Source organism: Lampris incognitus, chromosome 1 (genome assembly GCF_029633865.1).
Source record: "Lampris incognitus isolate fLamInc1 chromosome 1, fLamInc1.hap2, whole genome shotgun sequence".
Classification (NCBI taxonomy): domain Eukaryota; kingdom Metazoa; phylum Chordata; class Actinopteri; order Lampriformes; family Lampridae; genus Lampris; species Lampris incognitus.
Window position 1 is genome coordinate 53,600,840 of NC_079211.1, and position 16,122 is coordinate 53,616,961.

The following is a 16,122-nucleotide window of genomic DNA, read 5'->3' on the forward strand; positions in this document are numbered from 1 at the left end:
TTTTTTCCGATATCCTTTTTGTGTGCACTTTTTTCTAACGTAAAAAAAGTTTGCCCTAGTTGTGTTCCCACATGTTGTTGGACGAGCAGCGAGGGTGCTGCTGTAGCGGGTCACAGGGACCCTCGCATAGGACTGTTGCATGCACACATACACAACAAACATGTGTTTGCACGCACACTAGCAAACACACACGTAGGATTAAAATTCCCACGTGCACACACACAAACATGCATGCATAAATAAATACACGAACAGACACACAATCACGCACACACTGACACACATACAAAATGTGCAGAAAAGCTCCCAGTCATTAGTCTGTTTTTATGAGTTAACAGAAGATTAGAACCAGATGGTCATTCTGTTTCCTCCTTCCTTCCCCTCTCTGTTTCTCTCTGTCTGCTTGTCTCCTCTCTCTCTCTATTTCTCTCTCTCCCTCTCCCTCTCTTTCTCCTCTCACTCTCTCTCCTCTCTGTCTCGCTCGCTCTCTCCTCTCTCGCTCACTCTCTCTCCCTCACTTTCTCTCTCTCTCTCTATTTCTGTCACCTACATCTTTCTCTTCCCCTCTGTTGAATATGAGTCTACCTCAGCCTCTCTGCACCAACTTCAGTCAGAGTATAGTGAAGACACAAGATTCTTTAACACACCACAATCAACAGCATCAGAATAGCAGCTATGAGAACAAAAACACAAGTGACTTCCTCCCTCCTTCTCTTCCCTCCGCCCCACTGTCTCTTCACACAAAGTCAAGGAAAATCTCAACACGTGCAACTTGTGCAGACAGTAATGCTCTCACAACAGGATGGCGACGTGACAGAAGATTTCAAGTCCCTATCCTCCTACCTACTTTTCTGTGTTTCACATGGTTTTTGTAAGCTTTCTGTTCCTTTAGCTCTCACTTTCCCCTCTGTTGTGTAAAACATACCCTCTGAAGTGAACTCAGCAGGAGAGGAAAGGTCGGTTGTGTGCAGCTATAGTAAAGCTCTCCCCTCTCAAGATCTCACCATCTTTCATTGATTCTGGCTGTCTCTCTGTCCCCCTCCTTCTCTTCTTTCCCTCTGTACAATTCACTTCAAATTGGCTTAACTTGCATGTAGTAGACATCATTACTATCAAAGCGTATCCAATAACCTTAGACAATTAGTCTCTCTTTCCCTCTCCCTCTCCCTCTCTCTATGCTGGGTAGTTGGGTGTGTGAGTGTGAGTGAGGGTGGTGGATGTGAGATTGGTGCAGAGTTTGAATTTTTTGCTGTCCTTTCTTTTTTATATTCTTCATCTGTCCTATGTGCATGATCAGGTAAGCTTTCTTAATACTTTTTATCGAGTGTTGCTGAGTGTACAGTGGTTTTGTCAGGTGGTTGTCGGGAGGAATGGCGTCCTCCGAGATGCCAAGTCCATCTATCTGGCAGGGAGTAAAGATAGTCCTGCTGGACAGCAACATTATCATGGAGGAGGTTCTGTTGGCTATCGGTAGTAAGCACATAGGACATGAGAAGATATCGTTTGCATCAAGAATGGACACAGCAGTGGTTGTGTTCTTGAAAGCGGATCCTTATGTTGATCATCTGAGAGAGTGGCGTGTGTATCAGGGACATGTTTGTGCAGGTTTCCCAGCTGTCAGGTCTATCCACGCGGATCACCAAATCCAGTGTTCTGCCGTTTATACCTAATGAGGTGTTACAGAGAGCGAGCTCCATAGGTTTGGTAAATTTGTCAGGGGCTTTAAAACAGTGAGTTTAGGATGTAAAGATCCCAAACCGAAGCATCTGCAGTCTCTGAGGTGGAAGGTGTTCATGTTCGTAGACTCACCTACACAAACACTGGAGGTGTCTTTCAGAGTAAAGCGCAATGATGGCTCTTACATGGTGTATACCAGCTCAGGACAGTTGAAGAGTTTTGCGTGTGGAGATGTGGGACACAAATGCTTTGCGTGTCCACATAAACAGCAAAAGGCAGTTCACTCTGCCGTCGTGGCAGAAGGCTCCACTCATGCCGAGGCAGCGGATAGTGCACCTGTGGCCAGGAGTACAGATCACGATGTTTCGGAGGTGGTAGCTGGGACCACTGGTTCACATTCCGATAATAATGATTAAGATAGAGAGAAACAGATTAAGTCTGAGAAGCAACAAGGTTCTGTGACTGTAGAGTATGAACAGTTCCCAGTCTGCAAGCACTGACGTACACTCACAGTCAGTAGAAAATTATGAGGAAGCAGCTTCCATAAATTCTGTAGGCAGACATCACACTGTGATCACCAATGAATGACAGGGTGTGTTCAACAGCCAGGTATCATGTGAAGGAGACGACATGGAGTATGACTCTGGGTCAGATACGGTGTCTGTTGGTGAAACTTGGGACCCAGATCTCTATTCTCTAGAGAAAATTAAAGATTTTCTAAATGAAACATTTGGAAAGTCTGTTAAAGTGAGAGATTATTTCAGCGACACTGACAAGTTCATCAGATCTGTTGGCGTACTAAAGAAATCAGGCCGATTTTGACCTCTTGAATGAGGGAAAAACGCGTTCACCTTAAAAAGTATATTACAACTCTGTTCAGAGCGGTATAAGACAGGGTTGTTCCTTATCTGGAATGTTGTGTTTGCTGGCCATCGAGCCTCTTTTAAATCAGGGTCTCTCAGAGCTAACCTTTTCAGAGAACATCGTTAATTCCGTTAGTTTGTCAGCATACACTGACGTTTTCATAACGAGTCAAAATTATGTTAAATATCTTAAGCAGAAACTGCCATTAAATGAACAAGCTTCTTCTGCAAAAAATCAACTGGTCAAAATCTGTTTATTACTGAGGGAGTAGAACAATAAAGAGAAGCCAACATTATCAGCTGGGCCGCAGTGGAACACAGAAGGGATGAAATGCTTAGGTGTGTTTCTGAGCAGTGACAGCTTTATGAGCAAAAACTGGAAGGGTTTAGTTGAAAACATCAGTGCCCGATTGTCTAGAAGGACTTGGATCCAGCCTCAGTCATCCTGTAAAGGGAGAGTCTTGATTGTTAATAACTTGATTGCCTCAATGTTCTGGCACTGGATTAGATTTGTAGAACCTCTGGACACGCTCATAAGAGAGGTACAGAAGAGGCTGGTGAACTTTTTCTGGGGAGGCTTTCACTGGACCAAATCTGCTGTATTGTTCCTACCATGTTAGAAAGTGGCCAGGGCCTGACTTACCTCTGCAGTCGTATCAAAGCTTTTCATCTTCAAACTGTGCAGCGACTATGATATCATAAACAACAGCTTTGGAGTGAAAGCATCTGTGTTGCTTCGTAGGGTAATGAACCTGAATTATGACAAGCACTTGTTTCTTCTGGAACTAGCTGGCATAGAGTTCCTAATGACACCTTTCTATCAGGCTGTTCTCTGAGCTTGGGGAAGAGTCTTAAACACCAACAGAGACTGCGCCCAGATCTATGGCAGTGTAGGGGAGGAACCCCTGTTCTATAACCTGCTGATACACTGCAAGATGCTCATCTCTATCAGTCTATGGAGAACCCTCACAAGGGCTAGATTTACTAAGATAGCGTGTCTCAGAACAGGACGAGGGTGGAAAATGGCTACCATTTTGAGCCAAGAGACTAGTTTTAAATCTCTTTGTCTAATGGAGAGGTTGTTGGAGGAAGTGATCAGTGCAGTTCCTGTTTTTTTCAGAGAGGCACTAAGGGCAGATTCTGGGGGGGGATCAGCCAGTAATGTGACCTGGTTTTCCATCTTTGTCCATCCGTGCTGCAATGGAGGAGCAGGAAGAAGAAAATCGGGCCCTTATGTCTTTTAAAACACCAGAACTACAGGAATTCTCAAGAACACCGAAGAAGGCCTTGTATACAGTTACTTGTATACCGGTGTACAGGAGTCGAGGTGGTTGGGTGTGTTGACACCAGGCTCATCTCCCAAAGGCAGCTGGAGGTCCATGTACAAACCCCCCATAAAGAAACGCACTGTGGATCTACAGTCCAAGGTAGTACATGGGGCTGTGACCACAAAGAGACATATGGCAAATATAGATCCTAGAGCAGGGTATCACTGTTTTTTGGCAATGATTAAGAAACTTTACAGAACTTGTGGCTCAGCTGTCCCAGACTGAGCCCTCTTTTCTCTGTACTGAAGTGGTGGCTCAGAGGTTTAGGAGAGGTTTTGGAAGACATGCCTGTGAATGTTCTCATTCATCCAGGTCATGGTTATCCAAAGGAGTTGAATCAAGTGCAACTGGACTTGGTATATATCCGTGAAGACGTTTCGCCTCTCATTGGAAGACATGCTGTTTGTGTTTGGTCTTAGGTACATGGCAGCACAGTACAGACATGTCACCTTATTTAACTTTCTTATAGGTCAGGCAAAAAATGAGCATTTGGCTTAGTAGAAGTAACAAAATGAAAGGCACAGAGTCCACGGATGCAACACTCATGTTCAGGGGTCTGGTGGCTGGTCGGCTTAAAACTGAGTTCACATATTATGAAACGATTTCAAACTTGGAAGAATTTGTTTCTGTTTGGGGACATGAGATGCTCTGTGCACTGTAACAAACCAATTACTTGTCCTCAACTTCTGCAAAAGGGAAGGTCAGCATTCATTCATTCATTCATCTTCAGCCATGTCTCCGGGGTAGGGTCGCCGCGGCAGCAAGCTAAGTAGGGCACTCCAGATGTCCCTCTCTCCAGCAACGCCCTCCAGCTTCTACTGAGGGATCCCAAGCTTCTCCTGAGGGATCCCCTCCTGAGGGATTCCCGGAAAACGTCCAAAGGAAGGTGCCCAGGAGGCATCCTTATCAGATGCCTGAACCACCTCAACTGGCTCCTTTCGACGCGAAGGAGCAGCAGCTCTACTCCGAGCTCCCTCCGGATGTCCGAGCACCTCACCCTATCTCTAAGGCTGAGCCCAGACACCCCACGAAGGAAGCTCACCTCAGCCGCCTGTAGCCGCGATTTCACCCTCTTGGTCACCACCCAAAGGTCACGACCATAGGCGAGGGTTGGAACGAAGACTGACTGATAAATTGAGAGCTCTGCCTTCCGGCTCAGCTCCCTCCCCACCACAACGGTCCAGCACAACGTTTGCATCACAGCTGATGCTGCACCAATCTGCCTGTCAATCTCCTGCTCCATCCTACCCTCACTCGTGAACAAGACCCCGAGATACTTGAACTCTTTCACTACTTGAGGCAACAACTCATCCCCAACTCGGAGGGAGCAATCCACCATTTTCTGGTAGAGAACCATGGCCTCAGACTTGGAGGTACTGACTCTCATCCCGGCCATTTCACACTCAGCTGCAAACTGCCCCAGTGCACGCTGGAGGTCGCATTCTGCTGAAACCAACGAAACCACATCATCTGCGAAGAGCAGAGATGCAATTCTGAGGTTCCTAAAATGGACACACTCCTCACTTTGGCTGCATCTTGAGATACTGTTCATGAATATCACAAACAGAATCGGAGATGAGGGACAACCTTGGTGGAGTCCCACACCCACCGAAAATGTGTTTGACTTTGTGCCGAGAATGTGGACACAGTTCTCACTTTGATTATACAAGGACCGGATGGCTTGTAGCAACTGAATCATTACTGTTTTTGCTGTGTATATAAGCGGGTGGGAGGGGGGTATATAATATGTACAGGAGTATCTGTGTTAATTCTTCTGTTTTTTAATGTAAATGAAAAAATGGTCCATTAAATGATTGGTTAAAGGTCAAAGGTATTTCTCTCTCTCACTCTTTCTCTCTCTCTCCACAGCAGAGAAATGTCTTTTGACAAAGCAGCATGGCATATAAGAACATCCATCCATCCATCCATTATCCAAGCCGCTTATCCTGCTCTCATGTAATATTATAAACAACAGGTGGGTGGAAACAATTAAAAAATAATTTTGAAAAATTACAAATAAATCATATTATCAAAGGTGACATATTAATTAAAAGTTCCGCACCAATTTAGCTCTAGCAGAAATATGAATGCACTAGCAAACGAGGAAAAAAATGAAAACAGCTCAATAACTCTGCAACTGTATGGAGAGGGGACATTGACCTTGATCTGGGATAAAGATGTGTGAAGGAGGGTTTACCTGCTTTTACAGCCACGAGGGGTTTTTCACTCATCTGTTGCGCTTGCTCCTCTCATTCTCTGACTCTCTCTCAATCTCTGTTCCCTCTTGATTGTAAGTGAGTAGGTCCACTGCCTACCAACACAAGGATGGCCGGTTCGAATCCCTGTGTTGTCGCCGGCTTGATCGGGCGTCCCTACAGACACAATTGGCCGTGTCTGCGGGTGGGAAGCCGGATGTGGGTATGTGTGTTGGTCACTGCACTAGCGCCTCCTCTGGTCGGTCAGGGCGCCTGTTCAGGGGGGAGGAGGAACTGGGGGGAATAGCGTGATGCTCCCACGCGCTATGGCCCCATGGTGAAACTTCTCACTGTCAGGTGAAAAGAAGCGGCTGGCGACTCCACATGTATTGGAGGAGGCACATGGTAGTCTGCAGCCCTCCCCAGATCAGCAGAGGAGGTGGAGCAGTGACCGGGATGACTTGCAAGAGTGTGAGGTAATTGGCCGGATACAACTGGGGGGAAAAAGGGGATAAAATAAAAAAAAAAAGTTTTATGGTGCCTCTACATTTCAAATATATTTTAAATTGTGTGTGTGTGTGTGTGTGTGTGTGTGTGTGTCTTGGTAACCCGGCCCTGGCTAAGCCACCCTGTGATTAGAGGCCAATGAAAGCCACACTGGAGCCTCTCCCTGAAAAGAACCACCTTCTTACCACACAGAAAGACCGACAGCAGACAGGCACCGGGTCCAACTGTTCATAGTTTTGTTGAGTTCTGACTCTGCCAGGGGCAGAATCCCAAACCCTTGGACACCCTACCTTCCTGTACCCTTGTTTCAAACTAATTTATTCGATTTGAGTTCTCATTTGAACTCTTCTGTTCTACTGCTTTGATGACTGTAAAAACTTTTTTTTAAAGTGGTGCCCCCTGCCCAAAAAAAAAAAAAAAAAAATCCTGGTCTTAGTTTTAGGCTGGGTTGTAACATAACAAAACATAACTAAGATACTGTAAAAACCTCTTAGTTTACTTTCATACAGCCATGCTGGCACGCTGCTGTCCAGAGGGAGACTTGCTCACGCTGCTGGGTCACAGGCAGGAAATGCGTCAAGAACGTTCTTAGATGCTGGCGGCCCACGTTTCTCTAAAGTTCAGCTGCATTCACTTTTGACAGGCTGACAAATGAACACATGAGGCAACTGTAGTCAAAATTTCACCCTGGCCTTAGAAAATGAATACACATCAAGTAGCTGTTTTCTGGAGTCAATGGTGGAGGATATCTTCAGGACCGCTAGGTTCACAGCAGGCTATGGGGTTTCGAGTACAAAGGACAGAAGTGTTGTAAAGCTGACACAATGGAACAGAGATCAAGACTATGCAGTACAAGGTGGACGCCATGGACTGCTACATTCCGAGAGCCGAGAGGGTAAATTAATTATCTGATCATTTCCACAATAATTTCTGTCCTAACCTATAGTTCCCATGGTGGCGCAAATTCACATTTGCAGCGGCCTCACTCAGTGCCGTCCATGCAGCGTCTTTGTCCACGTCTGCGTCTAAGCTTGTCTTCGTTTGATGGCTGGGAGAGCTGCTGCTGGATCGGCTGGGAGAGCTGAAGCTGGATCGGCTGGGAGAGCTTGGTCTGCTGCGTCCTGTGGGCTCAGGGACCACGGCCTTGCCTGGAGCTGTGCCCGAAGAGGAAACACCGAGGGCGGTCTGACAGGACGCAGAAATGGGGCAGACTAAACTAACTGCTAGCCCATGAAAACCGGTAGTTCCGTTAACACCGAGGGCGGTCTGGCGGCGGTCTTGCCTAGCCTTGACTGTGTTTTCAGTGTCGTCGTGTGGAGTGCAGGGAGATGTGTCGAAGGTGTCTGGCTGCGAGAGCTGGTGTTGGATCGACTGAGGGAGCTTGGTCTGCTGCATCCTCTGGGTCCAAAGACCACGTCCCTGACCGGAACTGCGCCCGAAGAGGAAACACCGAGGGCAGTCTGATAGGCTGTGGAAGCGGGGCAGGCTAAGCTAACTGCTAGCCCATGCAGACCGGCAGTTCCGACACTCATCCTGGCTGGGGTTCGTTCTCCTGGACAGTAATTTTCTTTTTTTTAGATATGTGTGTTAGTTTGGATATATGTGTTCATGTAGTTTCTGGAGGTGTTTTTGTCTTTGTGTTGCACTGCTGTGGGCTGGGGGAAATTATGTTTCGTTTCAATTCATGTGCACAAGTGCATGAAATGAAATGACAAAGTGTTTCTGATTCTGATGCAACATTAATTTGCGATTGCCTTTTAGCCAATGATGACGCAATACATGACATCCACCCTGGCACTTGTTTTTCCTGAAATCCCTCTAATATCCATACTCCATTGCATTAATACTTATTTCCCTCCATCCACCCTTCATTCATCTGTCTGTCTTTCCATCCATCTGTCCAACAATCACCCCACCATCCGTCCATCCATTCAACCCTTTTTTTGTCCTCACCTTTCTCTCTCTTCTTTCTGGTTCTGTCCAGGTGGTCTTTGAGCATGATGCGAACCTGCCTCTCGTTTGCTAGATCCCTGATGAAGGCGTGTCTTAGCAGGGCATCGGTGCTGGGACGCTGCAGATGGTTTTTCACCAGACAGCTATCAGCGAAGGACAAGAAACGCTTCGACCTAGCAAAAGGAAGGAGTGAGATGAAGGGAGGACATTTATGAGAGAAGGTTTGCTTGCACATGAGGAGGAGAGTAAAAGACAGAGAAAAGAGTGACGTGCTAGGGTAACTGGACATGCACTGAAACTGGCAGGTGAAAGGCGGTATCTAAGGGAACAGTCATTTTGGAGATCTGTGACAGAAAATTGAAGGTTAGCATCATTAAAGTCAGACTGGTGCAGTATGAGCCCCCCCCCCCATGTGGCTAACATGCTAAGCTAACAGCTACCGTTAACTCACCAGAATATCAAATGTTCACAGTCGTGAGTACGAAGCAGCAGCTCCTCGGTCAGCTCTTGTGGTTCAGGGTTAGACCTCAGTTCCCGAACTTTAACTATGAATCTGTTTTCGCTCCAAAACCCCGACGGACAGAACCACACCAGCGACAAGAGGGGAGGGAAGCGCAACGAGAAGAGCCGCCCGTCGCGTGCTCTGCATGCCGAAGCGGAGCATGTCTAGAAGCGTCTGGAAAGCTAGATTAGTCGTCATGTTTTTATTACACTGTATTAAACGTAATTTTATAGGAGAGTCTGTTAAATGAGAAGTGTAACCTGAACCACAGAAGTTGGCCGAGGAGCTGCGACTTCGTACTTAGGACTGTGCACTTGTTTGATATTCCGGTGAGTTAACGGTTGTATCTGTTAGCTTAGCATGTTAACCACTGTAACCGGTTATTGTCTTGCCCGGTGCAGGATTCGATACGGGGTGTACTGCACCACAAGGCGACATCACTAACCGCTTGGCTAAAGGGTCAGACCCGTTAGCTAGGGGCTAACGTGACTTATTAGTAGTTTACAGTCGTCACCCTCCCCGGAAGCGCGCCCTCGTGCTTTGTTATTCCCGCGCTCCAAAGAGACTTCTGAGGATCTGCACACTTCCGGATCCCACCGCTGCCACCAATGTAACTGGTTATTTTCTTGCCCGGTGCGGGATTCGATACGGGGTGTACTGCACCACAAGGCGACATCACTAACCGCTCAGCTAAAGGGTCAGACCTGTTAGCTAGGGACTAATGTGTCTTATTAGTAGTTTACACCACGTTAGCAATGAATGCACACAGATTAAAAAACAGATTTAGATTCTGTACTTTTATTTAAAAAAGTAGTCAGGATAATCTCGAAGAGGATAAAATTAGTTCATGAATATGTCATAATAGGGGTTTTCTGTGTGCCTGTGAGCTGTATGCAGCCAGCCGCTCATCAGGTGAAGTGCTGAGAGTGATCTCCGGCCCTTGTCTGCTGACAGACATGGGGAGAGACCGCATAACTCCACTACCCCCCACGTTGAAAGCTGACGCTACAGGGGTCCCCAGAGCATTGTAACGTGACGAAGAGGGTCCTGGCCAAGTGTCCATATGTGACGAGTTGGGTGTCTATGTTGTCTATTCCGTTGCCTACCAACACGGGGACCCCGGTTCGACTCCCCGTGTTGCCTCCGGCTTGGTCGGGCGTCCCTACAGACACAACTGGCCGTGTCTGCGGGTGGGAAGCCGGATGTGGGTATGTGTCCTGGTCGCTGCACTAGCACCTCCTCTGGTTGGTCGGAGGGGATAGCGTGATCCTCCCACGCGCTACGTCCCCCTGGTGAAACTCCTCACTGTCAGGTGACAGGTGAAAAGAAGCGGCTGGTGACTCCACAAGTATGGGAGGAGGCATGTGGTAGTCTGCAGCTCTCCCTGGATCAGCAGAGGGGGTGGAGCAGTGACCGGGACGGCTCAGAAGAGTGGGGTAAATGGCCGGATACAATTGGGGAGAAAGGGGGGGATCCCAAAAAAAAAAGTTTACAGTAGGGGTTCTCAAACTTATTACTTGAAGGTCCGCATCTGATTTTTATTAAAGGTCAGAGGTCAGGAACTATTGGCAATGACAAAAAAAACAACTTTTATCAACTCCGCTTTTAACTTTTGTTGTAATTTATTGCTTTTATAATGCTCTGCGAAGACCCGCCCTACTCTGCCTCTGATTGGCTCTAACCCTAACGAGAACTCGCGTACCGGTAGGCTGCCCATTACTGTCATTTTTTATTTATTTAGTTTTTTTTTACCCCCCCCCTCCCTTTTTCTCCCCAATTGTAACCAGCCAATTACCTCACTCTTCCGAGCCGTCCTGGTCGTTGCTCCACCCCCTCTGCTGATCTGGGGAGGGCTGCAGACTACCACGTCTCCTCCCATACATGTGGAGTCACCAGCCGCTTCTTTTCACCTGACAGTGAGGAGTTTCACCAGGGGGACGTAGCGCGTGGGAGGATCACGCTATTCCCCCCAGTTCCCCCTCCCCCCCGAACAGGCGCCGCAACCGACCATAGGAGGCGCTAGTGCAGCCACCAGGACTCATACCCACATCCGGCTTCCCACCCGCAGACACGGCCAATTGTGTCTGTAGGGATACCTGACCAAGCTGGAGGACTCGAACTGGCGGGGACTCAAACCGGCGATCCCTGTGTTGGTAGGCAACGGAACAGACCGCTATGCTACCCGGACGCCCGTTACTGTCCTTTATAGTCGGCTAGGTTCTCTCTCTGCTCTGTGGTTGAACGAGGGAGCCCCCGGCCCCCTCTCCCCCTTCCCCCCACATCCACACACACGGAGCGGAGCAGAGGAGAGACACTGAACCAGGTGACGTGAAGACAGCGTTACTCGTGACGTTACTGTAAGCGCAGTAATAATGATAAATAATAATAAACAATGACAGCTTGACACCCCAGCAAATTGTCCAGTATAACAGGAAACATTGTACTTCACAGCGCTGTATTAGTAACATGAGGGATGGGGGTCCAGATTGACTTGCGGTTCGATCTGGATGAGGACCGAGGTCCGAACTTTGAGAAGCCCTAGCTTACAGGTTTGGTGGTTACACACATGGCACTGTAGAGCGTTGGACACTGTCCTGCTGATTCCTTAAATCCTCATCAATACTGTGATTGTGGTAAAAGGCGCTAGTGAAGACAATGTGTTGAGAAGATACACAAGTCTTCCCAAGTGTTTAGTTGAGCAGCTGTCAAAGTGCCACCACTGGAAAAGAGACACTCCCTGTCCCATGGCTGCTGGTCAGCTGGGGAAGAAGCCCTGTGATGCAGACACGCTACATGTCCTCTGCACATCCCACACACAGGACACACAACACACGTGTGCTGCCATTCACACCGTGGCAGGGTATTGGTGGCACACATTTCATTCTTTCTGGTGCGCCTTACACCTTAATAAAAGCACTGGACAACTTTGTGTGTGTGTGTGTGTGTGTGTGTGTGTGTCCGTGTGTGTGTGTGTGTGTGTGTGTGTGTGTGTGTGTCCGTGTGTGCTGGGGATGGGGTTAGAGGCTGGAAACCACGACAGGTTGTTAGTACTAATAAAAGCTGCCCTCTGTTTGGACTTCCCTGATGTGATTAATAGTGATGTCATTTACAGTGATGTCATTACTAGTGATGTGCTTAATAGGGATGTGCTTAATAGAGATGTCATCAATAGTGATATGATTAATAGTGGTGTGATTAATAGTGATGTCATTAACAGTGATGTCATTAATAGTGGTGTCATTAATAGTGATGTCATTAACAGTTATGTCATTACTGATGATGTGATTAATAGTGATGTGATTAACAGTGATGTCATTAATAGTGATATCATTAATAGTGACGTCATTAATAGTGATGTGATTGACAGTGATTTCATTAATAGTGGTGTGATTAATAGAGATGTCATTAACAGTGATATCATTAATAGTGATGTCATTAATAGTGATGCAATTAAAAGTGATGTCATTACTGGTGATGTGATTAACAGTGATGTCATTAATAGTGATTTCATTAATAGTGGTGTGATTAATAGGGATGTCATTAATAGTGATGCAATTAACAGTGATGTCATTACTGGTGATGTGATTAACAGTGATTTCATTAATAGTGGTGTGATTAATAGGGATGTCATTAACACTGATATCATTGATAGTGAAATCATTAATAGTGATGTGATTAAAAGTGATGTCATTAATACTGACGTAATGGAGTGTGTGTGTGGGTGTGTGTTCTTACCATTTCTTGGACTTGAGTCTGGGGGCGGGGTTTCGGGGGATCAGGAACAGCGCTCTCATGGGGTGCATGTCACACAGTGCTACAGGACAGAGGGAGAGAGGGGGGGAGGGGGAGCAAATGAAGTAATGAGTGTAAAATTGACCACACATGGATAAAAAACCATGTTAAATACAAACACAACACGCTACATTTTACATGGCAAAAAAAGCTTTACCCGTTTGTGTGTGTGTGTGTTTTTGTGTGTATGTGTTTTTTTTTGTGTGTGTGTATATGTGTGTGTGTGTGTGTGTGTGTGTGTGTGTGTGCGTGTGTGTGTGTCTAACTTACGAGGGGCTCCTTCAGCCATCTCTAAAGCAGTGATGCCTAATGACCACAAGTCACTCTGGTCAAAGGGGAAGAGGAGCAGGTGTGAGTTACAGGTCAGTTACAAGTTACAAGTCAGTGCTGCACAACTCAACAAAATCTGCCATCAAGATCTTTTACTTTTGGTGAACGGTTTTTGTGTCTTCACAGTTAATCATTTTTTTATTTTTGTCAATGCTGGCCTCATACAAGGATGCCACCTAGATGCTATATGACCTAGCAGAAGTGTCAGAATCAGTGTTACCATGGAAACCATTTCATATATGCTGGCAAAGTGTCCCACTGTCAGGGAAATGACCACACACGGTGAGACTTATGACTCTGCCACCACTGGTGTCTGCAGTGCTACCGTGCTACATCTTCACACAGGAGGAGACTGAAAACCTGGTCCTGGACCAAGGCTGAAAACCTGGTCCTGGACCGAGACTGAAACGCTGGTCCTGGACCGAGACTGAAAAGCTGGTCCTGGACCATCTCCTGTGGGGCAGAGCCATGTGTCTGAATCCTGCTCCACGAGAGCCTGGCCCGAACACACGGCCATGATGCTGGAGTGGCTCGTGCGATTATTATTTGTTCATAGTAACGTGTACTTGATTACTATCCATTCACAGTAATGTGTACTTGATTACTATCCGTTCATAGTAATGTGTACTTGATTACTATCCGTTCATAGTAACGTGTACTTGATTAGTATCCATTCATAGTAATGTGTACTTGATTACTATCCATTCATAGTAATGTGTACTTGATTACTATCCGTTCATAGTAATGTGTACTTGATTACTATCCATTCATAGTAACATGTACTTGACTACCATCCGTTCATAGCAATGTGTACTTGATTATTATCCGTTCATAGTAATGTGTACTCGATTGGTATCTGTTCATAGTAATGTGTACTTGATTATTATCTGTTCATAGGAATGTGTACTTGATTATTATTTGTTCATAGTAATGTGTACTTGATTCGAATGGGAAAAATGCATCACTGTGTATTCAGTTTGCTCAAAGGGATCAAAAAGTTGCATCTAATATAGCTCCATCTATCGCCATCTAATATAGTGTCTCCATCTAACGTATCTCCATCTAATATAGTATCTCCATCTAATATATCTCCATCTAATGTATCTCCATCTAATATAGCCCCATCTATCTCCATCTAATATAGTATCTCCATCTAATATAGCCCCATCTACCTCCATCTAATATAGTATCTCCATCTAATATATCTCCATCTATCTCCATCTAATATAGTATTGTGGGAGTGCAGGAATGAGGAGACGGAGAGATCGAGTCGAGTCACTTTCGTTTACTCGCCACACAAAACAACACTGATACAGCTCAATCTCTCGTGGAAACCAGTTAACTGCTAGGCTGCTGCAAACATGGCTCCCCCCGGAAACTCTAAGCAGTGCCTACGTCAGCACTCTGAATGTCTGCCTTAAAGGAGCAGCAGCCCCTGGTGAATCTACCCTCATTTGTGTATCACCACAGTATCTCCATCTAATGTATCTCCATCTATCTCCATCTTATATATCTCCATCTAATATATCTCCATCTAATGTATCTCCATCTAACGTATCTCCATCTAATATATCTATCTCCATCTAATATAGTATTGCGGGAGTGCAGAAATGAGGAGACGGAGAGATCGAGTCGAGTCAATTCCGTTTACTTGCCACACAAAACAACACTGATACAGCACAATCTCTCGTGGCAACCAGCTAACCGCTATGCTGCTGCAAACATGGCTCCCCCCGGAAACTCTAAGCAGTGCCTATGTCAGCACTTTGAATGTCTGCCTTAAAGGAGCAGCAGCCCTTGGTAAATCTACCCTCATTTGTGTATCACCACAGTATCTCCATCTAATGTATCTCCATCTAATGTATCTCCATCTAATGTATCTCCATCTAATATATCTCCATCTTATATATCTCCATCTAATATATCTCCATCTTATATCTCTCAATCTAATGTATCTCCATCTAATATATCTCCATCTTATATATCTCCATCTAATGTATCTCCATCTAATATAGTATCTCCATCTAATATATCTCCATCTAATATGTATCTCCATATCTCCATCTAATGTATTTCCATCTAATATAGTATCTCCATCTAATGTATCTCCATATATCCATCTAATATAGCTCTGTCTAATATATCGCCATATCTCCATATCTCCATCTAATACATCTCCATCTAATATATCTCCATATTTCCATCTAATATATTTCCATTTAATATATCTCCATCTAATATAGAATCTCCATCTAATGTATCTCCATCTAATGTATCTCCATCTAATAGAGCTGCATCATGGTACAGTATGGTAACAGGAGAGTTTTACCCGGCCACTTTCAAACACATGTCTGTTGTTCCACTGATTGTTACTGGTGTCCTGTATTCATCATAATGCCCCACTAAAAGGATAATTATGAAATGGGTAATTAGATCCGGTTGGAGAATGTAATTGATTTGTTACAACGTACCCTGTAGTCGTATGTGGCTTCAGGGTTCTCGTCACAGGCGATGACTTCTGGTGCCATCCAGTAGGGTGTCCCGATGAAGGTGTTCCTCCGACCAATTGTCTTGTCCAGCTGGGCCGACACGCCGAAATCAACTGGAACACAAACCATGTTGATATGTGGACTACATGCTGGTATGTGGACTACATGCTGATATGTGGACTACATGCTGGTATGTGGACTGCATGTTGATATGTGGACTATATGCTGATATGTGGACTACATGCTGATATGTGGACTGCATGTTGATATGTGGACTGCATGCTGATATGTGGACTGCATGTTGATATGTGGACTACATGCTGATATGTGGACTACATGTTGATATGTGGACTACATGCTGATATGTGGACTGCATGCTGATGTGTGGACTACATGCTGATATGTGGACTACATGTTGATATGTGGACTACATGTTGATATGTGGACTACATGCTGTTATGTGGACAACATGTTGATATGTGGACT

At 45.7% G+C, this 16,122-nt stretch overlaps 1 protein-coding gene across 4 annotated transcripts in view; it reads right to left on the minus strand.

Annotated features, from left to right (window-relative positions):
• Positions 1 to 16,122, minus strand: part of si:zfos-2326c3.2 (mitogen-activated protein kinase kinase kinase kinase 4) — a 246,232-nt gene that overhangs the window by 184,898 nt on the left and 45,212 nt on the right. For all 4 annotated transcript variants that reach the window (XM_056289366.1, XM_056289375.1, XM_056289358.1 and 1 more), the window contains exons 7-10: positions 15,619 to 15,749; positions 13,088 to 13,142; positions 12,761 to 12,839; positions 8,524 to 8,696 (exon numbers count right to left, since the gene is read on the minus strand). In XM_056289366.1, the coding sequence (XP_056145341.1) occupies positions 8,524 to 8,696; positions 12,761 to 12,839; positions 13,088 to 13,142; positions 15,619 to 15,749 (438 nt within the window). The remainder of the gene's footprint in view (positions 1 to 8,523; positions 8,697 to 12,760; positions 12,840 to 13,087; positions 13,143 to 15,618; positions 15,750 to 16,122) is intronic.